Source organism: Camellia sinensis, chromosome 15 (genome assembly GCF_055761805.1).
Source record: "Camellia sinensis isolate YWXY chromosome 15, ASM5576180v1, whole genome shotgun sequence".
Taxonomy (NCBI): domain Eukaryota; kingdom Viridiplantae; phylum Streptophyta; class Magnoliopsida; order Ericales; family Theaceae; genus Camellia; species Camellia sinensis.
This window is the reverse complement of record NC_138975.1, coordinates 101,403,446-101,428,180: the sequence shown is the minus strand read 5'-3', so window position 1 is coordinate 101,428,180 and position 24,735 is coordinate 101,403,446. Positions and strand designations below refer to the sequence as shown.

Here is a 24,735-nt window from a genome sequence, read left to right as displayed (position 1 = left end):
TTAACATGTTACTGTTTACATCAATTTCGACGGTAATAAATTTTTTTTTTTTTAATAATTTCATAGTCAACATAAATTTTATTTGATAGATATTGATAAGAGGATTATAAAATATTAATTTTATTAAAAACTGACATATAGATGAAAAGTTATATTATTTTAAAGTTTAATATTTTGATAATAGTAGTATTTGTTAGATTTTTTAAAGAAAACTTTTTATATTTATCTTTAATACATTAAAATTTTATTATGAGGGAATTTTAACTAAGTGGTTGTTTGGGATGTCCTAAATAAGTGCACTTTTTGACTTTTTAGACTAAGGGGTTGTTTGGGGTGTCCTAAATAAGTGCACTTTTTGCCTTTTTGGACTAAAAAATTGAGAAAGAAAATATGGATGTTTCGGTTAACTTTTTGACTTTTTATGGAAAAATGTGTAATAAAAAATTGTAAAAATTGATTTGTAAGGAAAAATTAAGATTGGAAGTTGTGCAATCGTAATTGTTGACTTTTGTTGAATAGTATTAACTTTTTAACTTTTTGAGTAACTTTTTGACTTTTTTACAATATGCCAAACTTGACCTAAAAAGTTGAGAAAAAAAATATAGTTGTTTAGGTTAACTTTTTTACTTTTTATGAAAAAATGTGTATTAAAAAATTGTATAAATTAGTGAATAGAGAAAAATTAAAATTGGGAGTCGTGCAGCTGTACTTTTTGACTTTTGGTGAATAGTGATAACTTTTTAACTTTTTAAGTAATTTTTTGACTTTTTAACTTTTTTTTAACGCGCCAAACTTGCCCTAAATCTTCCAAATTATAATGCCAATCTGTTCTTAAATTAAAGGAATGAAAATTGGGAGAAAATTTAGGATTCTACATTGCTTTCTGGAAGTCCAGGAGTTTAATTACTCCAAATAGCCTTGAAGCAACTACCTAGCTGATGTTTTGACACAAAAATTGCTATGAGGAAATCTTAATATATTCTTTTATGTTTTTTTTTTTCAGGTAATTATTTACATAGAAAAAAAATGGTAAATTTCAAATACACCATTAGAGGTTTGTTTTAAATACAAATTGCCTTCTACAATTTGAAAGATTACAAATACCCCTATTAAAATTTTTTATTTAACAAAATTAATTAAATAAAATTTTTAACTGCTTTCCTATACAATAATAAAATTCCTTAAATTATTAATTGAAAGAGATTTTTAATATCAATTAAAAACTATTAATTACCTTGATAATTTATAAATAAAAAGGACTATTTATTATGAAATTAAAAATCTCAGGAGGCGAGATGTAATTTTCAAAACTACATAAAATAATTCATATTTTAAGCAAATTTCAGAAAGTGTTTGTAATTTAACACCCCCCCCCCCCCCCCCCCCCCCCCCCCAAAAAAAAAAAAAAGAAGACCTCCAACTGTTGTCATGATTGAGAGACCAACTGGGTAGCACTTGACAGTCTTTGCCCTATAAGACCAGTGGTCACTAAAATACCTGCAAACTCGCAAGTAGCTCAAGGAAAACAATACATAAGGGACCCTCTAACCCCACTTCACCCAGCAGAAATATATATATATATATATATATATATATATGTATATATATTCTCATTTTTAAAAAATCAAGCATGTATATTTCATTCACCTTATGAAATATGAAGCAGATCTACCAATTAACATTTCTCAATAAATTAGTAAAAAATGTTGAAAACAAGATATACATGTACATTTGATTTTTTAAAAAATCAACCATTTTGGGAAGGGAAACCATATAAAATTCCTCACCTCTGCTCAACTCCCTATTGGTAAAGCCAGAGAACAAAATTGGCTTCAACCAAACTAGTAGGCAACTGCCTCAACTGGGCATTATATCTGCTACTTGCCTATCTTTAACATATTGGCAGGCTGGAAGCCAACTGAATGCAATCCTTCAATCCTCAGTTCCTTTCAATTAAATTGCCATGATCTCCTAGCCAGAACAGCCAGCCCTGAAAGCTGCTCTATAGGTTTTGTTTAATCTATTATTAAACCATGCTTGTCATAAGCTCTGTAGTCATTCTAATTCTTGATTCACTATCAGCACTTCCATGTTGATCACCACTAACATCACTCGGGGGTGTTCTTGTCCCCAAAAGGGGAAAGGGAGAGTTAATTAAAGTTATTAACTTATCATTTTCAGACCCTTCTGAAGATCGTTCTGTAGCTGACAAAATCCTCTTAAGCTGAGGCCGCTGACAGATGATTCGCCCCTTGTTCCACCCAGGGAAGCAAAAGGATGACGATACATTATCTTTCAGAAAAGGATAGGTAGCCTTTGCAATAGGGAAGTCCCTTGTTATTGAGCTCTTCTCCATCTGCCCTCGTCTGGTTAACAGACAAATATAATATATCATTGTTATTCGTAAACCAAACCAAGTATCTTCAAATTGATTTGAGAAGTTTTTGAGGAAATAATTAAAACAACCATTCCCATAGGATGGTGCAATTGCAATGGATCAGGTTTTATATTTAGACAAGCAACATTACTAACCAAGAGAGAGTTGAAGGAAGAATAATAATTAGGAAGAAAGAACTTACACTACAACAACAGTTGCCAATTGAGGAAGATCCTCCCCATTTTTGAACATTGCATACATGTTGTTGAGCCAAATAGATATTGCTGTGCATGCACCACCTGCCCACATCCTGCAGAATCATCAACACCAATACAACAATAAAATTAATTGCACAAAACATGGTGACATTTTTTTTTTCCCTCCCCTTCTTTATGGTAAGAGCAATGGATGATTGAAAAATGTTCATCATACCTGTGTACATCTACAGACCACACAAGTTTGTTCTTACGAAACAACTCCGGAAAAAGCCCCCGCTTTGTTGCTTCATTGAGAACTCTGGCACCCCGTTCTTTCTGCCCCAGCCACCAAAGTGCTTCTAGTAGTGTGTTGTAGAACCTTATCCCCAAACCACACCCTTCAGACTTGAGTTTGTCAAACACATACTCTACCATCTGCCAGTTCGAGTCATCATCATAATCTCCCTTGATCATCTTCCCAATCACTTGATGAATATTGGATGCCCTATTTGTCAACATCTCATCCAGCAATTTATAGGCATCATCCCACCTGAAAAATAAGGATGCCAGGATATGGGGTGAATTCACAAACAGGCAGATGATGAAAGAGAAACTATCTTAAAATCCACAAAACTCCAATTCATTCCACAACTAGAGCAACCAACATGCAACCAAAGTTGAATATTTAGACCTTTTCAAAATCTAATTAATGCTTTGGTTCTAAAGAGCCAAAAAGTTCGGCATAGTGTTTAAAGCTCACAAAGAAATTTCTATGCAGTAAAACAATAATAATCCATCAAACTACCAGAGATGGCTCCATTTCAACTCCAAACTGCACTGCATTTACTCCAACATCTGGATTTGTTCCAAACACTATATTTGATGGAACTATTGCAGTAAAAAGTAAGGTGAATGAGGACTGTTCTATTGATGTTGTCAAGAAAGAAGCCGTGATTTTAATTTCGGTCAGTCATGTGCAGAGGGGGAAATTAAGTACAACAAATATTCTCACAATGTTATCTATCTAGAAATTTTGCAACTTGAATAGAAAATTTCAGCACTGTTATGTCAACAAATACTACCTATTCTTGTACTGTAAAAGAAACTACTCGCCCAGGCAACTCATTTATTCTCATTATTATTAGGAGCAAAATTTTAGTCATGAAGCTCCTGCACCTTTGGCCAAGAGCAGAAGGCTCTGCCAAGCCAACTGGCATTTGGCTAGACAAACTCTCTATCCTCATACAATACAATACCACAGGTTTTATGAAGTTGCATAAATTATAATCATTTTCCCAGCCTGAAACATCTTCTTGACCATACATGTTAAGAAAGAAAATGAAAGGGGGAAACGACAAAAGAAAAAAAAGAAAGAAACATCTAACCATCATCTCCTCCTAGCACACCTTCAAAAGCAAACTCTCACTACTCGTAACTGCCAATCTCAACAAAATTTTTACTAACAACCTTAGGAAACTCAAAAACACTGCAAATCTGAACTACTTGGGACCAGCTCATCACATGAGGGAAATTCTAACAATGAACACTGCATATGTCTTCAATAGACCTTGTTACTCATTCATCAAAAGCTATTGTTCTATAAACATCTAAGTCTAAAACCTTTAAAAGCTATATTATCATAATCTTACGATTTGCGATTCGATTCCCAATTTGATTCGCAATTTTTACAAAATCGATACAAATCTATAGATGAATCCATTTTGAAAGTGAATCTCTACTGAATCGCAAGATTCACAATCGATTCATGATTCGATTCACTTACGATTCATGTAATTTTTGAAACTATTGTGTCCAACATATTTTCGACTCTTTTTTCTCCATCTTGTGAAAATGACATAATACAAATTCTAATAGCATTTAATACCAAAATAACCAATATGTATAAATGATTTGTTATTATTTTAGTGATCATGGAGTTTTTAATAAAATCCAATTAGATTCGGTCAGACTCAATATGTTTTTAATTTTTCTTCTCATTTTTTTCTTTTAAAAATCAAAATATATCTTCTAAAAATGTTTAAAATTAAAGTAACTTATATCATGAATTATCTATTGCTATTTTATTAAATTAAATATAGTTGAATATTTCATGGGTGAAGTCAATTATACATTTTAAAATGTTTTAGGCTTTAAAATAAAATATTCCAAATAATTCTTTCTTATTATTTGATCATTGTTACTAGGAAAAGTATGTATACTTATTGTCCAAATTTCAATATGGTCAAAATATTGTTACTTTGAAAATTGATAGTTTGTTTTTATTTACTGTCTTTATTAAGAATGGTTGATAAGAAATATCTAAAAAGAAAAAAAAAAGATAGTGATCTTACATAGGAACCTTTATTAATTTGTTACTTATTAAACTACGTAATCATCATTCAGAACAACAATTTCATTGATTTAAGTCTAAATGTTTCATATTCATAAGATATGTTTAACATCCAAGTGTGTAGATATATTGCTGGAAATTTGTGTTAATGTATATAATATGATAGTGGTGTTGGTGGTAGATAGTAGCATGTATAGAATATGATAGTGGTGTTGGTGGTAGATAGTGGCATGTATAGAATATGATAGTGGTATTGGTGGTAGATAGTGGCATGTATAGAATATGATAGTGGTGGATAGTGGTAATATATAATATGTAAGTGGCATATAATGGGTTATAATGATGTTTGTAATATCTCCTATATAAGGAGTGTCATTTGGTCTTGTAAGATAAGAAGTTTTGAATATAACAGAAATATATTCCTTCTTCCTCATATTTTCGGAGTTCTTCTTCCTCATATTTTCTAAGTTGGTATCAGAGCAACAACAAACACAGCAGCCCTAAAACCGTCATAACCATGTCGGAAGTCACGTCCGAAACCACTTCAACCCCTGCCGCTGCCATTCCGGTGAAAACGTCCAACTCTCACTCTGTCCAAATCACCACCATCCGCCTAAATGGTGATAATTTTCTCCGCTGGTCACAATCTGTCCGGATGTATATTCGTGGGCAAGGAAAGATCGGTTACATCACTGGTGACAAGAAGGCTCCTGCTGTTAATGATCCGCTGTTCGACAGTTGGGACGCTGAAAACTCCATGGTTATGACATGGTTGGTCAATTCCATGGAGGAGGATATAAGCTCTAATTACATGTGCTATACTACTGCACAAGAATTGTGGGATAATGTTAGTCAGATGTATTCTGACCTAGGAAATCAATCTCAAGTTTTCGAATTAACTTTGAAGTTAGGAGAGATTCGTCAAGGAGATGATTCTGTCACCAAATATTTCAATTCGTTGAAAAGGTTGTGGCAGGATCTTGACATCTTCAACACATACGAATGGAAATCGGTTGACGACTGCAACCACCACAAGAAAACTGTGGAAGACAGCCGTATTTACAAGTTTCTTGCCGGCCTCAACATCGAGTTCGATGAAGTGCGAGGAAGAATTATTGGCAGACCTCCTCTCCCATCCATTGGCGAAGTATTTGCCGAAGTCAGAAGGGAAGAGAGCCGAAGGAGCGTCATGCTTAAGAAAAAAGGTACTGGTGAATCAATTGAAATTTCTACTTTAATTAGCGATGCTGCGGCCAACAAGGCTGCGAATTACCAGCGCAGGTTTGATGATAAGCCACGGGTCTGGTGTGATTTTTGCAACAAGCCTCGCCATACATGCGAAACGTGTTGGAAGATCCATGGCAAACCTGTCAACTGGAAAAGCAGCAAACAAGGAGAGAAGAATCGTGACTTTCCTACCGCTAATGAAGCCAATTCAGGTCCCTTCAACAAAGAGCAGATTGATCAACTCTTAAAGCTGATAAAATCCAACTCTTCAGCTGGTACTCCTAGTGTTTTGTTGGCACAAACAGGTAGAAATCCTAAAGCCTTCTCTTGCCTAAACTTCTCTCCGTGGATCATAGATTCCGGTGCCTCCGATCACATGACTAGTTTTTCCCATTTATTTAGTACTTATTTCCCTTGTTCTGGTCATGACAAAATCAGAATAGCCGATGGTAGTTTTTCACCTATTGCAGGAAAAGGATTTATTAAACTAACTGAGAAAATTAATCTCAATGCTGTTCTTCACGTCCCCAACTTAGCCTGTAACCTTTTGTCTGTCAGTAAACTATCTAAGGATTCTAATTGTCGTGTTACATTTTTTGAATCCCATTGTGAATTTCAGGACCAGAACTCGGGGATGATGATTGGGCGTGCTAGGATACTTGAAGGTCTTTACTACTTTGATGAAGTACCTGTTAGTAATAAAAAAGCTCAGAGCTTTAATAGTACTAGTTCAATCTCTGTTCGAGAAAAAATAATGCTATGGCACTATAGGCTAGGACATCCTAGTTTTCTTTATCTGAGACATTTATTTCCAGAATTATTTAAAGGGATTGATTGTTCTTCTTTTCATTGTGAAAGTTGCATTTTTGCAAAATTTCATCGCTCTACTTATTTGCCAAAACCTTACCAGGCTTCCAAACCTTTTTATTTGATTCATAGTGATGTTTGGGGCCCTTCTAAAATCACTACTCTTTCTGGTAAAAGATGGTTTGTTACATTTATTGATGACCATACCCGTTTATGTTGGATTTATTTGATGAATAAAAAATCTGACGTGAAAAATTTATTCACAAATTTTTACAATATGATTGAAAACCAATTTCAAACCAAAATTGGTATTTTACATTCTGATAATGGAACAGAATATTTCAATGAGCAGTTGGGTGAGTTTTTGGAAAAAAAAGGAATTTTTCATCAATCTACATGTCGGGATACCCCTCAACAAAATGGCATTGCAGAACGAAAAAATAAACATCTACTTGAAGTAGCACGTGCTATAATGTTTTACATGCATGTTCCTAAATATCTATGGGGTGAAGTAATTTTAACAGCCTCTTATTTGATAAACAGGATGCCCACAAAGGTGTTAACATACAAAACACCTTTTGATTGTCTCAAAACTTTTTTTCCTGACACGAGGTTGTTTTCTGATTTACCCGCCAAAGTTTTTGGATGTACTGCCTATGTTCATGTTCCCAGTCAATTTCGTTCAAAACTTGACCCCCGTGCTATAAAATGTGTTTTTTTGGGTTATTCCTCAAACAAAAAGGGGTATAAGTGTTTCGATCCTCAAACCAAGAAATTTCATGTGAGTATGGATGTGTCATTTGTGGAAACAAAATCCTATTTCCCCAACACTTCTCTTCAGGGGGAGACAAGTGGAGTAGAAGATCGTTTTTAGGATATTTCTATCCCGCTCCCCAATGTCATTTATCCTACACAAAAACCACATCTGTCTGATAATGATCACTTAGGAGAACCAAGTTCTATGGTACCTAGTCAAGAAGATTCTTGTTTAGGGGGAGAAGTACTACAAAATGATCTAAATCCTGAGCTTCAGGTTTATACTAGGAAGCGATTTCATCTGAGGAATAATGACCCGAATGTCCATCCTAATGACCCGAATGTCCACCCGAGTTCTGGCATCGAAATTTTAGGTAATCCTATTCCTTCTATTTCCGACCTTGATGTTCCTATAGCAATTAGGAAAGGTGTCCGAAATTGCATTAAACATCCTATTGCAAATTACCTCTCCTATCAAAGACTGTCTAAAAACCATAGAGCTTTCACATCTAGGATTTCACACTTGTTTGTTCCAAGGAATATACAGGAAGCATTGGATGATCCGAATTGGAAATTAGCAGTCATGGAGGAGATGAATGCTTTAAGGAGAAGTGGTACTTGGGAGATAGTTGATCTACCCAAAGACAAGAAAACAGTTGGGTGTAAATGGGTGTTTACGATAAAATGTAACGCAGATGGAAGCGTTGAGAGATACAAGGCGAGGCTGGTGGCTAAAGGCTTCACTCAAACTTATGGGATCGACTATCAGGAGACGTTTGCTCCTGTTGCTAAAATAAATTCCATCAGAGTACTGTTATCTCTTGCAGTAAATTCAGATTGGCCTCTACATCAACTTGACATTAAAAATGCATTTCTCAATGGTGATCTTGAAGAGGAGGTGTTCATGAGCCTACCGCCGGGATTTGAGCAGAGACTTGGAAGCGACAGAGTATGCAGATTGAACAAGTCATTATACGGACTCAAACAATCACCAAGAGCGTGGTTTGAACGCTTTGGGAAGGCAGTTATCAGTTGTGGCTTCTCGCAGAGTCAAGCAGATCACACAATATTTTATAAACATTCAAAAAACAGTAAAATTGCAATTTTGATTGTTTATGTTGATGACATCATTTTAACTGGTAATGATGAAGCAGAGTTAGCAGCCCTCAAAGAGAAACTCGCAAAAGAATTTCACATTAAGGATCTGGGAGCCCTCAAGTATTTCCTCGGAATGGAATTTGCAAGATCCAAGGAAGGTATCTTCGTTAATCAGAGAAAATATGTTCTTGATCTCCTTGGAGAAACAGGTATGCTTGGTTGTAAGATAGTGGAGACTCCGATCGAGCCTAACTTGAAGTTACAAGCTGCTAAGGCTGAAGAAGTCAAAGAGAGGGAACAATATCAGCGACTTGTAGGGAAATTGATTTACTTGTCTCATACGCGGCCTGATATTGCCTTTGCAGTCAGCATGGTAAGTCAGTTCATGCACTCACCAGGGGCAGAGCACTTTGAGGCCGTTTATAAGATCTTAAGATATTTGAAAGGAACTCCAGGGAGAGGCTTACTGTTCAAGAAACATGGACATCTTCAAGTTGAAGTATACACAGATGCAGACTGGGCAGGAAGTGTTACAGACAGGAGATCAACATCCGGATACTGCTCCTTTGTAGGTGGGAACCTAGTTACATGGCGGAGTAAAAAACAGAATGTGGTAGCTAGAAGTAGTGCAGAAGCAGAGTTCAGAGCTGTTGCCCATGGAATCTGTGAAGTAATGTGGATTAAAAGAATTCTTGAAGAATTAAAGCTTTCTCACCCGACACCTATGAAGGTCTATTGTGACAACAAAGCAGCTATATCTATAGCTCATAATCCAGTTCTACATGATCGCACAAAACATATAGAAGTGGATAAACATTTCATCAAGGAGAAAATCAATGTTGGTATAATCTGTATGACCTACCTTCCAACAGGTGAACAATTAGCTGATGTGCTAACGAAGGGACTACACAAGAAGCAATTTGATAAGCTAACTAGCAAGCTGACTATGGAAGATATCTTCAAACCAGCTTGAGGGGGAGTGCTGGAAATTTGTGTTAATGTATATAATATGATAGTGGTGTTGGTGGTAGATAGTGGCATGTATAGAATATGATAGTGGTGTTGGTGGTAGATAGTGGCATGTATAGAATATGATAGTGGTGTTGGTGGTAGATAGTGACATGTATATAATATGATAGTGGTAGATAATGGTAATATATAATATGTAAGTGGCATATAATGGGTTATAATGATGTTTGTAATATCTCCTATATAAGGAGTGTCATTTGGTCTTGTAAGATAAGAAGTTTTGAATATAACAGAAATATATTCCTTATGATTCACAATTCGATTTGATTCGCAATTCGATACGAGGCTATTTTGATTCAAGATTCGAATCTCGATTTGACAACTATGCTTAAAAGTCAAAAAATTTCATATCTTGAAAGGAATTGTGTTGAGATCAAGGCGTTGGCTTAGCGGGTGAAGCGCTTCCTTACTGGGCATGATGCCCAAGTTTGAGGCTCATCATTGCATGATACAGTTTACCCTTCCCATAAAAGAAATATATTAAAAGAAATGCTACCAACCTCCTACGACTCTTTTCTCATAGTGCATCGACAGAGGTGAGGTGCATTAGCGAGCAACTTCCTTCCCTGCTATCATGCGCAAAGCAAAGCTTAATTGATCTGTCTCAAGGCTCTCAATGAAAGAAATGTAGATCTAGTTGCTAAGCTATTCTGCAGTTTTTAAAGAACTTAAGAAATGCTGTGGTCTTCTAGAGATTTGTCCTATGTAAGTGGAGTCTAGTGGTGTAGAGGAAAAACTAAAATCTTCAACTTGACAAATAAAATTCATGTGGTGAAGAGTTTTTGTAGACAGGTGGAAATGGTTAGACAAAAACACAAAATTTCTCGAGTAGGTAATCGAGTCTTGAATCTTGATCTTATCCACACAACATTAATAAATTCACATTGATACATGCAAAACATGAACATATAAAAATAATGATGTCCTCTTAGATAGAATAGCAATGGACACATGAGATGGTAGTGTTTGGGAAGCACGGGCAAAAGATCTAGATGGAACACTCATCAAAATTTAGAAGTACGACAATTTTTTTGTCTTTCAAGAGATTCAATTGTGTTACCTCCTAGTGTGGTTATTGTTTGTGGGATAACACCTAATTGCAAAAAGTTCAAAGAAACGGCTCACCAATGTTGAAAAAGCTGCAAGTGGATTTACAAGATCCAACATAAAGCAGATGGCTTGGTAGAGAGATACAAAGCTAGATTAATAGCTAAAGGATTCCTTCAAGAATATTGGTCGAACCCATTTAGACATAGGGGGTATAGAGATGTCATGCTCATTAGTCTAACCCATTGCTCAAATACAAGTGTAACACTCAATTTTCAGTAGCTGGTCTTTTCTAGGTCAGTAACAATAGAAGTACCTTCAACATGCGCAACAAAAGCAAGCAAACAGAGCACCTGGTGACTTGACAAGATGAAATACAGAAGTTACAAGTTTAAAGTGTTTCAAAATTCTGTCAACCTAAATATTAAAGATTGCTTGATGTATATTTTGGAGAATTCAGACCCAATAATGCCTAGTTCGGACATCTATTCAAATGATTGCAATGGGTTTAGTTATATATCAGAGACGATTTAATCTTTTATGCAGCTTTACAGCCTTACAAATAATCTTCTAAAATTGCACCAAAAAAGTAACCCGAGGCTTACATTAACTGGTACAATGATAGGACAGCAAGGGAATCTGGTATAGGCTTATATTATATAGATCTCATAGTTGGGATGTGTTGAGGTATCTCTAGATGCGACAGTCAAATCTATAAATAATCGATGATTGCATGTAAGATATATATACTTTCATACTCAAGGACGCATGCTAGACTTTCAACTTTAGGAAATATGTTATATTTGGAAGAAATATTATAAAAACATAAAACTTGGTGTATCTACTGTAAGTTGAGCCATAAGTGAACTATGATATGACCCTTTTGTTAGATATTTTTTTTTTAAAAACTCTTTTAGAATTCAATTTATTTTTTCCCAAAGTAAATTGATAGAAAGAAGACTACTGGAAAAATTGTGCAAGATTAATTTACATCAAGCAATTGACGATTATTGATAAATAATTGTGGGTATTTGAGGTTAGAGGTGGTTGTTGTGGGCTTCTGGGAAGATGGTAGGCACTTCATGGCTCGAGATCACCAGAGGAAAAAGAGGAGAAGACCAAGGTAGCTTAGAGATAGAGAGGGTGGCATTGAGAGACATTGAACACTTACGGTTTGTGTATTGTGATCTCTGTTATTAGAATCTTACGATTCGCGATTTGATTCACGACTCGATTCGCAATTTTTGCAAAATCGATACAAATTTATGGGTGAATCTATTTTGGAAGTGAATCTCCAGTGAATCGCATGATTCACAATCGATTCACGATTCGATCCACTTTTTAAGATTCGTGCAATTTTTGAAATTATTGTACCCTACATATTTTGGGCTCTTTTTTTCACCATCTTTTTAGTGAAAATGATATTATACAACTTCTAATACCGTTTAATACCAAAACAACCAACATATATATATGATTTGTTATTATTTTAGTGATTATGGAGTTTTTAATAGAATCCAATCATATTCAGTCAGACCAAACATGTCTTTAACCTTTCTTCTCATTTTTTTTTTCTTTAAAAAATCATAATATATCTTCTAAAGATGTTTAAGATTAAAATTACACTATGAATTATCTATTGCTATTTATTAAATTGAATATAATTAAATATTGCATGTGTGAGGTCAGTTATACCTTTTAAAATACTTTAGGCTTTAAAATAAAAGATTCTAAATAATTCTTTCTTATTATTTGCTCACTATTACTCAGAAAAGTATGTATGCTTATTGCCCAAATATCAATATCGTTATTAATTATTGTTACTTTGAAAATTGATAGTTTGTCTATTTAGTTATTATCTTTACTAAGAATGGTTGATAAGAAATATCTAAAAAAGAAAAAAGGTAAGATGATGATCTTACATAGGAACCTTTATGTTAGAATTTCCCATCTTTACCTTCACCTACTCCACTACACACTCCACTTCACTTACCTCCACTTCACCACACACTCCACTTCACCTAACCCACTATCACCTCCACTACACCTACTACCACATTTTCTTCTATATATAGATTGTATAGGAATTGTAATATAACAATCTTGTAATCAATCAATCAATATACATCAATTTTAACTTGGTATCAGAGCAAGGTTAAGCACTTAGTATTTTTCGCTTCACCGGCGGGCGGCAACCTCGCTTTGGCCGCCCGCCGGACCTCAACCTAGTCCACTAAAATTTTCTACACATACCTTCACTCTTCTCTGTCCTAAAGTCTGATCTTTCATTCCGATCCGATCCGACCAGCCCCATCTAGACCCTGGCCAGACCACCCTTGAAGACACTGCTTGGAGCCTTTGGCCTATGAATCCCTCTCAGGCTGGTACATCCAATTCCACCCTTCCTCCTGCTGGTTCTGTGGGGTTACATATGAGGTCTACCTCACGAGTTGCAAATGACAACATAGCAAACGTACTTGCCATGGCCGAAACCGTACGGGAGGTGCTTCCCCACATCCCAGGTGAATTAATTTTCCAGGATTTGCAGCGTACAAATTTTGTTACTGTTACCGTGAATAATCTGCTCCCAAGACCAGGCTTCCCACTCTATGAAGCCCGTGCTGCATTTAGCCATCTTGAAGTCCGCCACTATGATCTTCTTCCAAAGAAAGGTTGGGAGGTAGATCTTGATGCAGTTGAAGCTCTAGCAAATGAAAATACTGTCGCTATGGCTATTATTACTCCTGGCAATCCTTGTGGGAATGTCTTTACATATCAACATTTAAAGAACGTTGCTGAGACTGCAAGAAAGCTTGGAAGATGGTTCTCTTCCAATCCCATATGATATTCTTAAGCTGAGGAAGCTCAGATTCAAGAGTGAGGGATGCGGCATAAATCTGAGGAATGCCAGCACCGAATTGGTACTCTGCTCACAGTTCTATTGTCGCTTTCACGAAGACGTATTGGGAAAACAAGTGTGAGTGGATCTGACACTCACTCTCCATTCCATTAATCAACCCTTCTCACAGCTCATATTTTATTAATCTATTAACATATTCTCCACCCACATGCCTTCTCTCTCTCATCTTTTCACTTTCCAACCCACTTTGCATCCACCGCCACTTTCCCCACTTTCTATATTTTATATATATATATATATATCTCTTTTTTTTTTTTTTTATTATATATTAAACAAAAAAAAAATAAAAATAAAAATAAAAAAATCATCTCTCCTCTGTTTGATTTCACACTCCATTATTTTTATTTATTTTCTCCAACCCACTTTCCTTATTTCCCCCATCTTTCATTTTTGATTTCAAATATATTTTTATTATTTTTCTTTCCCATTATTTTTAATCTCTTTCCAATTCCATTCATCCCATATAGCTTTGCACACCAACCATATTTTATTCATCTCCGGGATCAACCCCGATCACACTTTTACACCAAAAAAAAAAAAAAAAAAAAAAAAAAAAAAACAGAAACAAACCAAACAACCACATCCACAGGCGGAATTTTTCTCTACTCTGCCGCCGGTCTTTTCTTCTTGCCTCCGTCTTGGGCGGTCCTTGCCGGTGTTGCCTCTGTGTTTCCCACTCCACTGGGCACGATCACTACTCCCTGCTCCTCCACTGCAGCATATGGCGGTCCTCCAAATCGGAACATCACGGTGGCCTTCCGCTTCAGCTCCTTGTTTTCTGCCCTTAGCACGCTTATCTCTGCTCGCGCATCCTTATACATGCGTTGGAGCAGAGCCAGCTGGGAGTTTAAATGCTGCACCTCATTTGTCCTACTCTGCAGCCGGTTCGACAAATTTGTGACCGCCGTCATGCTTTCCACACATACCTTCAAAGTATACTGATTGGCCTCCACATCCGACAGCACTGCCATTCTTTGCTCCACAGACCGCATCGGAAAGTTCAACGGAGTATACTCCGGGGCGCTTGGTTGAGTTTCCAGTGCCACCGCTCCAGTTCTCTCTCTTGTTGACTCGTTGAGGTCGGGAAAGAGGGTGAGCAGCCCGCGGGAAGACGATGAAGCCATTTTCTAGGCAACAGAGTGTTACAGACTCTCTCTCTCAGCACAACTAAGAGTTTTTCAGACTCTCTCTCTCAGCACAACGAAGTTTTTTTCAGAGGGTTTTCGCAGCTTTTCTCTGCCTCAGCCTCAGCATCAACCTTGGTTAAATAGCCAAGGCAGCCACGCGCATCGCGCGCCTCTTGCCACCAGCCGACAAACGGGCACGCAAGCCAAGACGCCCACGTGCCTCGCCATCATGTCCGGCACACCTTTTTATGGATTGGGCACGCCTTTTGATGGCACGCCTTTTGAAAAATTGAGCGCACCTTTTGAGGATGCGATTTTTTATGGGTCCGACAAGACTCTGTAAACTGTCCCGACATTGATTCCGGTTAGCTCCTTTATGGGTCCGACAAGACTCTGTAAACTGTCCCGACATAGATTCCGGTTAGTTTCTACAAGGGTCCGACAAGACTCTGTAAACTGTCCCGACATTGATTCCGGTTAGTTTCTACAAGGGTCCAGCAAGACTCCGTAAACTGTCACAACATTGTCTTCTACAACGGTCCGACATGACCCCATAAACTGTCTTCTACAACGGTCCGACATGACCCCATAAACTGTCTTCTACAAACGGTCCGACATGACCCCATAAACTGTCTTCTACAACGGTCCGACATGACCCCATAAACTGTCTTCTACAACGGTCCGACATGACCCCATAAACTGTCTTCTACAACGGTCCGACATGACCCCATAAACTGTCTTCTACATCGGTCTGACACCACCATACAGTGTCCTCTACAACGTTATGACACCCCATACAGTGTCTTCACCAACGGTCTGACACGACCATACAGTGTCTCCTATCCTTTTTTTATTTTTATGTATTTTCTTGTTTTGTTACTCTCTCCAAACTCAAGTTGGTTAGTTTCTCTCCTCCTTGAGTTTGCGGGGGGCTGTTAGAATTTCCCATCTTTACCTTCACCTACTCCACTACACACTCCACTTCACCTACCTCCACTTCACCACACACTCCACTTCACCTAACCCACTATCACCTCCACTACACCTACTACCACATTTTCTTCTATATATAGATTGTATAGGAATTGTAATATAACAATCTTGTAATCAATCAATCAATATACATCAATTTTAACTCTTTATTAATTTCTTACTTATCAAACTATGTGATTATCATTCAAAATAACATTTTCATTGATTTAAGTCTAAGGCTTGGTTTGGCATAACCTAAAAAAGTCAAAAAGTTAAAAAGTCACTATCCTATTTAAGTTACATCATCTTATTTAAATCACATCAATTTTCTACCACATCACTTCAAACCTAACCTATACCCAACCCATATTTCATAAAAAATCAAAAAGTGCACTTATTTAGTTTATTCCAAACAACCTTTAAATATTTCATATTCACCAGACATATTTAACATCTAAATGTGTAGATATATATTTTTAAATAATTCAAAAAAAGTGGCCGAATCTTTACGAATCACGACTTGATTCAATTCGCGATTCGGTACAAAGCCATTTCAATTCACGATGTGAATCCCAATTTGACAACTATGATTGTAATAGATGTGTTGTTATTAGGGGTGTTCAAAAAACCGAATCACTCGATGAAACCGACTAATCCGAACCAAACCAATTGATTATTGTCGGTTTCGAAAAACCTGATGGGTCGGCTTGGGTGTAATATGGCAAATCCGCGAGTATTACGGTCGGTCAACAATTCTTATATTTCAAAACCGATTAAATCCGAACCGACCAAAAATCCTTTGATAAAAGAAATTACCTTCACGTGATACCTCTTTAAAAGCCTGCATTCTTTAACAAACATAAGATTATAATAATATAGATATGGGAAAAAGGAGCACTTGTCTTGAAAAACATGTCAAATCCTTTCAACTTCTCACATTTTCAAATGCAAGAAAGTAGACCCATAAATACCTAAGCTTATTGCATAGTAGTATAGGTGAATAATTATATATGTTTCATACATACATGCATGTGATAAAATATAATAACATACATATTTTTCTATACATGCATACATGAGATAAAATATAATAACATACATATCATCATCACAACACTATCCATACCCATACATAACATTATATGAATCCGTGCAGTATATATAATAGTGGTCTGTATATGTGATTATGTTGTTAACATGCTCTATCTCCATAATTTTCGCAGATCTGCGATGACTCTCCCTCTCCCTCTCCCTCTCCCTCGTTCCCTTCCCGTTTCCCATTTCACCCTCTCTAAACCCCTCCCCATCAACAGCAACCTTCCAGATCTCAATGTATTGATGTTCATGGCCTGAGCTAGATCAACATTAGTGTTAGAATTTACCTACACCTACCACCACCTACTACCACACCTACTACACCTACCACCAATTTACCCTCACCTACTCCTCACCTACTACCCAAACTCTCTCCTATATAATGAGCCACTCTGATTTGTAATATAACATATCAAGATATCAATATCAATCAATAATACATAAATTTTTACATGGTATCAGAGCGAGGTTAAGAACTTAGTGATTCCGCTTCACCGGCGGGCGGCAGCCTCGCCTTGGCCGTCCGCCGGACAAACCCAAATTTTCTAATTCTCTCTCTCTATACTCTAGCTTTCTCTCTCTAAAACTCCCTGTTTTTGTAGTGTTTCTAGAGAGAGAAAATCAACTCCAATGGCTTACCCGAGCGTAGTGGTGTTTTTGATGTTCGCTTTGGTGGCTGGATCTGCCATCGCTCAGGCTCCGGCAGCTTCAACGACGAAATCTCCGATGGCGTCGCCGCCGAAGGCCGCCGCGACTCCTTCGGTGGCTCCGACACCGTCCGTGAAGCCACCGACCTCATCTCCTAAGTCCTCACCCGGGTTAACTCAGTCTTTAGCGAGCGCGTCTGTTCTTCCCATGGTGTTGAAATCGGCCATTGAGCTTGACCTTTTGGAGATCATGGGTAAGGCTGGTCCAGGTGCCTATGTGTCGCCGTCGGAGGTGGCGGCTCAGCTGCCGACGAAGAACCCAGATGCGGCGGTGATGCTGGACAGAATTCTGAGGCTCCTAACTAGCTCCTCTGTTCTCAAGCCGACATCTCCGGCGCTGTCTCCGCTACTGAGTCCTCCGACGCCGCCTACTGGAGCTCCGGCGCCGTCTCTCCCGTCTCTCATGGGCTGCCCTGGTCTTGATGATGAGGTCCTTGCAACCCTAAAGCATAGTTGCAAGTCGCTAGCGGTTATTAATATATCGAACTGTCCGAATGTCAGTCACGTGGGTTTGTCTTCTCTGCCATACACACGCTGACCCAACAATCCCCCACACACCCACGTGATTTTCTTTTATCTATTTCTTTTACTTTTTTAATTCCTTCCCCTCTCCAATAAAATACTTATCCCCCTATACTTTTTCTTTTTCATTACACTCCTGTTCCCCACTCTACTTTCTTTTTTTTTTATATCTTTATTTTTTCATCTTTTTTTTTTTCATTATTTTTTTTTTCTTTGCACACAAAAAACAAAAAAAAAAAAAAAAAAAAAAAAAAAAAACAACAACAACAACAACAACAAGGAGGAAGAAGATGAACTGCACACCAACTTATTTTATTCATGTCGGGGCTCACCCCGATCACCATTTTACACCAAAAAAAAAAAAAAACAAAAAAAAAAAAAAAAAAAAAAAAAAACCACAAACAACACAACCACACCCACAGTGGGATTTTTCTTCTTTACTCAGCCGCAGGTCTCTTCTTCTTGCCTCCGTCCTGAGCAGCCCTTGCCGGTGTTGCCTCCGTGTTTCCCACTCCACTGGGCACGATCACTACTCCCTGCTCCTCCACTGCAGCATATGGCGTCCCTCCAAATCGGAACATCACGGTGGCCTTCCGCTTCAGCTCCTTGTTTTCTGCCCTTAGCACGCTTATCTCTGCTCGCGCATCCTTATACATGCGTTGGAGCAGAGCCAGCTGGGAGTTTAACTGTTGCACCTCATTTGTCCTGCTCTGCAGCCGGTGCGACAAATTTGTGACCGCAGTCATGGTTTCCACGCATGACTTCAGAGTATACTGATTGGCCTCAATATCAGTTTGCACCGCCATTTTTTGCTCCACCGACCGCATCGGAAAGTTCAACGGAGCAAACACAGAGGTGTTTGGTTGAGGTTCACTGGCCACCGCACCAGTTATTTCTCTTGTGGACTCATTCAGTTCTGGAAAGAGCGTAAGTAGCCCACGGGAAGAGGAGGCCATGTTTTGGGTAGCTGGACGGGAAGAAGAGGCCATGTTGCTAAGTGTTTCAGATACGGGTTGGTTACAGAGTATTACAGAGTTTCTCTCTCAGCACAGGGAACTCTCTTTCTCAGCAACACGAAGGATTTTTCAGAGGTTTCTCTCAGTTTTTCTCTGCCTCAGCCTCTGCCTTCGTCTTGGTTATATAGCCAAGGCAGCCACGCGTATCATGCGCCGCTCGGCGCTAGACGACAACCTGGGCGCGCAAGCCAAGTCACGCGCCTCGCCATCATGTTCGGTACACCTTTTGATAAAATGGGCACGCCTTTTGATGGCACGCCTTTTGACAAAATTGGGCACACCTTTTGAGGGTGCGACTTTTTATGGGTCCGACAAGACTCTGTAAACTGTCCCGACATTGATTCCGGTTAGCTCCTTCATGGGTCCGACAAGACTCTGTAAACTGTCCCGACATTGATTCCGGTTAGCTCCTTTATGGGTCCGACAAGACTCTGTAAACTGTCCCGACATTGATTCCGGTTAGTTCCTTTATGGGTCCGACAAGACTCTGTAAACTGTCCCGACATTGATTCCGGTTAGTTTCTACAAGGGTCCAGCAAGACTCCGTAAACTGTCACAACAACTATCACAACATTGTCTGCTACAACGGTCCGACATGACCCCATAAACTGTCTTCTACATCGGTCTGACACCACCATACAGTGTCCTCTACCACGTTATGACACCCCCATACAGTGTCATCTACAACGTTATGACACCACCATACAGTGTCCTCTACAACGTTATGACACCACCATACAGTGTCTTCACCAACGGTCTGACACGACCATACAGTGTCTCCTATCATTTTTTTTTTTTATGTATTTTCTTGTTTTGTTCCTCTCTTCAAACTCAAGTTGGTTAGTTTCTATCCTCCTTGAGTTTGCGGGGGGCTGTTGGAATTTACCTACACCTACCACCACCTACTACCACACCTACTACACCTACCACCAATTTACCCTCACCTACTCCTCACCTACTACCCAAACTCTCTCCTATATAATGAGCCACTCTGATTTGTAATATAACATATCAAGATATCAATATCAATCAATAATACATAAATTTTTACAATTAGCACTCCACAACAACAGGCCTCTCACTTTCTTGCTCTCTTAAATCTGTATGTGTTTTGAGGAAGAGGACAAACGCAGTCCAGATAGAAAGATAATCTGATAACTCGACTGAACCGACCGACAAATTACATGGCCCGATATCTCCGGTTTCGAACAATGCTTGGGTCAAAATCAGATGTAAGTTTCTCTCACCCGTAGTGGTTAGGTCAAGTGACGGTTTAGTAACAAAACCGATTCGACCTAACCCGTAAACACCCTTAGTTGTTATTATTAGCTATCGTACTCATATGTTATATAAACTCCTGGAGTATTGAAGTCCAAGCAACTTGTTAGATAGGTGGCGAGCTCTTCTCAACTCAACAAGGAGCTGATAGCAGCCCTACCGCCATTTGTGATTCAGGATGGTAGGTATGATATCTTAGGCAGCATATCATGCATGCAAAGGCGTGAGTGTAAGAGCTCTCCTCAACTCAACAAGGTGTTGATATCAGCCCCACTAACATTTGTGATTTAGGCTAGTAGGTATGATATCTTGGGCAACGTATCATGCATGAAAAGACATGAGTGTAAGGTCAACATCACCTCTCTTTAAGCCTGGTCAAAGTGGCGCTATCATAGCAGGAAGATAGCCAAGCAAACCTTGAAGCCATGTTTGTTTTTAGAGATGAAGGACGGGATTGAATTAGTAGTAAGGTGGGTCCACAAAAATCATGTTTGTTTTGGAAAATTGCTATGGGATTAATAGTCCCATGGGACCATGAAACCCCTCCAAGGAGAGGATTAGCAATCTCATGGGAGAGGTGGTATTGAAATCTAATCCCATGAGATTGAAGGTAAAAATATTATCTTTCCCATCACTTTACAAAAATAACAAAGTCACCTTCTATATAACAAGGATTTTTACTTAATTTCATAAATTTAATCCCAACCAACTAATATCACTATATAATTCACAAACCAACACAATTTATTTTACATATCCAACTTAATATCACCACACTAATAATCTCCTCAATCAATCCTACCGTACTAATAATCCCCTCACTCAAAGAAACGGGGCCTGAAGATCTCGTGGCCTTAGCCTCCAATCCACAATCTTCCAATGATCCCCAGTTGGATGCTTGGGTCCTACTCCCAACCCAAGAAGCAAAGTGATAAAAAGAGTAAGCACATGAGCAAGCCAAAGGCTCAACCTATGCAGCCTAGTGAACATAGGCAAGCGATGGGCCTAGCTATGCTGCTAATGGGCGTGTAATGAGTAAGGAGGGAATCATGTCATGCATTCCCTCCTAAATAACGTATGAAGAACCATGGTCTCCGAGCGAGCCATGGTGCTGCCAGGTGAGCCTAGCTCCACTGTCCGACTCTTCACACTTGACTCATTTGCTCTTGGGCTCCTACCCATTGGGGTTGCAATCATGCTAGTGAGCTAAGTATTCTACATTTGGTGGTGCATATGCCCCTGCTTAGGTTAGGCATACAACCCTATTTATCCTGTATGAGGACATCATGATGCCTTGTAGGTCTACCAAGCGGGTAAGGCAATGATGACATGGCGCCTGAGGGGCTCACCATATGTCGAGCGTGGTACAAGTACGCCCAAATTTTGTACTCATAAAGAAGAAAACTAGAGTAGGGTATTAGTGTTTTCTAGCTACCAAGATCCTTTGTTGAAGTTACATCAAAGTCAAGGAATTGATGATTTTTCTAATATAGTGAATCACAAACAAAACAACAGAACAGAACCACAAGTATAAAAACAAATCGGCAGATTAAGAAAGGATGACCAACTGTTACAACTGAATTAATCCTGACCTGTCACCCCTTGCATAAACTGCCAGCATCATACAGTAGCACATGACACTGGGCAATATGCCCAATGCTTTAATTTCCTGAAACTGTTCCTCACTCTCATCAATAAGATCTGCAAAGCAGTAAACACTCAACACTGCCTCAAGGGTACGCTCATCAGGATCACATCTGGCCTTTTCCATCTCAACATAAGCTTTTATAGCTTCTTCAAATTGGCCCCCTTGTCTAAATCCTTCAATGATACCATTGAACGAATCACTGTTCTGCATGATACCACACTCACCCATTCTCCAGAATATCGCTTCAGACTCCTTGTAAAGCCCCCCTCTTGCAAATGTGTGAATCAAAGAGTTGAAAGTTTCTACGGTTGGCTTGCTTCCCACTTCATTCATTGTATTAAAGGCAACAAGAGCTTCCTCATACAATGCAGCCTGTCCAAATGCTTCAATAACCCCTGTGTATGCCTTTGAACTTGGCACTAACCTTTTCTCATTTATATGAAGTAAAATTTTCTTTGCATCCTCATGAAGCCCTCCCTTTCCACAGGCAAATATCAATCCCTCATAAGTCTCCATATTTGGTTCAATACTCTCCTCAACCATATCGTTGAACAAAGTCACTACCTCCTTAAAATACCCACCTTCCCCAAAAACCTGTATGAGAATATTGTAAGTAGCAGCATCGGGCTCTGTATTACTCACTTTCATCTCAAGAAAAAGTTCACGAACATCATCATACCTCCCGTGCTTCCCATACAAATTCAACAAAATACTATAAGTAGACGCATTTGGCGTGCAACCAGCTTCTTGCATTTGCCTAAACACTCCCATTGCCTCTTTAATCGATCCCGAATGTGCATAAGCCTCTAATAACACATTATAAGATGATATCTCCGGCAAATTCCCACCGGACTCCATCTCACGTAGAAGTTCAGAAACCTTCTCTAACCTACCCAAGGACCCAAATGTCTGAACCAAATAACTATAAGTAGTAATATCAGGCAAAACACCACCCTCATTCATAGTCCTAAAAACCTTCTCTGCCTCATCAGCTAAACCCCTATTCGCACAAGCATTAAGCAGTGTATTATAAGTGACAAGATCGGGTTGTATACCTTCGTGTCGCATTTCAGCAAACAAACCCAACAAGCCTTCCCAATCATATCCACCTCTCGCACAAGCATTGATCACTGTATTGTAAGTCAAACTACTGGGCGAAACTCTCTCCTTCTTCATCCTCCCCAGAAGCTCCAAAGAAGTCTCGAACTGACCGTTTCGGCCATAGGCATTGATTATAGCTGTGAAAGAGAAGACACTGCGAGGCACTCCTTGGCTAGGCATTTCGTCGAACACCTCGGAGCATTTCTCGAGCAAGCCTTCACGCCCAAGCACACCAATCATGATAGTGTAGATGTGTTCGTTAGGTTTACACCAGATTTGGCGCTGCATATACTTGAAGAGTCGGAGCGATCGTTGCCAATCGCCGCGAGATGCGAATTCTTTGAAGACGAGAGCGAAATCGCTGAGGCTGAGCTTGTTCTTGAAGGAATCGAGGCAGCGAGCGATGCTTCCTCGAGGAGGCAAGCTCGAGAGCTTGTTGATTAGGGTTTCGACATCATAGCTGTATTTTCCCTTTTCGACTGTGACCGAGGGGTTTCCAAGGACGAGATCTTTGGCTTTGGCTCGGACTCTTCCGGTGCCGGAGCTGAGGAGTCTCCGGCGGCCGCGGCCGGAGAATTCGAGTTTTTTTGGGAAATTGTGGTTTGGGTTTGGAGGGAGGATTGGGGGAGAGAGAGTGGGAGGGTTGGGAATGGAGATTAAGTGTGATGATGAGCTCATTTTTGTTTGGGTGTTAGGTTCGCATGAGAGAAAGGATTGTGATTGAATTGGTTGAATTTTGGAGGTGAAGAAAAGATGAGTTTTTTTTGGTTGTTTCAGTGGAATGGAATGGTCACTGTGAGAGTGAGAGTGAGATGAGAGAGAGCTTGGATTGGAGAGTGAAAATGGTGAAGCTGTGTTTGAAAGAAGAAGGACACGTGGAGCTTGGGGGCGTTGTGGTTGTGGATAAAACAACCTTGGTCGGGACTGGTTAACCATTCGACCCGGCCCACCAGTCATTTTTTCATTACAAAAATGCTTTCTAGAAATTTTTTTTTTTCCTCTTAAATTATTTTTCTTGATTTGGTGATGATGTGAGACAACGATGGAAGTGTGAGTATAGATATGTGCCTATTTGGCACAGCTTATAAATAGTTTATTTAAGTTTTTAGTTTATATGAAGTTATTTTAGAGTATTTGACACAGTTTATCAAAATAATTTATAGCTTAAGTGAAGTTATTTTTAGTTTATTTTCCAAAGCAGCTTGGAGGATGCTTAACCAAATTCAACTTAGCCGGGTAGCTGGTAAAAGGGGACTAAAATTACTTAAATGTCTTTGTCAATACCCAACTATATAAATCCTATTTCGCAAAACACTGTTTATTGCTCACTTGAGAGAGAGAGTGGCGATTTATGGCAGATATTTTTCGGCAAGAGTGATTTCCAGGGAAGGCAAACTAGAGTTCTCTTTCGCTATCTCTTCTCTCTCTTTTCGCGATCTCTCATCTCTTATCTCGCTCTCT

General features: G+C 38.7%; 1 protein-coding gene across 1 annotated transcript; it reads right to left on the bottom strand.

Annotated features, from left to right (window-relative positions):
• Positions 1–1,669: 1,669 nt before the first annotated feature.
• LOC114256221 (pentatricopeptide repeat-containing protein At1g74850, chloroplastic) lies at positions 1,670–24,152 on the bottom strand. The gene is made up of 4 exons (XM_028195828.2): positions 22,118–24,152; positions 2,810–3,124; positions 2,580–2,687; positions 1,670–2,366 (listed from the first exon to the last, which is right to left on the bottom strand). The coding sequence occupies exons 1-4, from the start codon at positions 23,950–23,952 to the stop codon at positions 2,027–2,029; spliced, it is 2,598 nt and encodes an 865-aa protein (XP_028051629.2). The 5' UTR covers positions 23,953–24,152; the 3' UTR covers positions 1,670–2,026.
• Between the last annotated feature and the right edge of the window lie 583 nt (positions 24,153–24,735).

Bases quoted from the DNA above. Each gene is read 5' to 3' on its own strand.
- LOC114256221 (XM_028195828.2), bottom strand. From the start codon at position 23,952: ATGAGCTCATCATCACACTTAATCTCCATTCCCAACCCTCCCACTCTC. The intron at 2,688-2,809 runs GTATGATGAACA...ATGATTCTGCAG, and splicing joins TGGTCTGTAGATGTACACAG to GATGTGGGCAGGTGGTGCAT. The intron at 2,367-2,579 runs GTAAGTTCTTTC...TCTGTTAACCAG, and splicing joins TTGGCAACTGTTGTTGTAGT to ACGAGGGCAGATGGAGAAGA.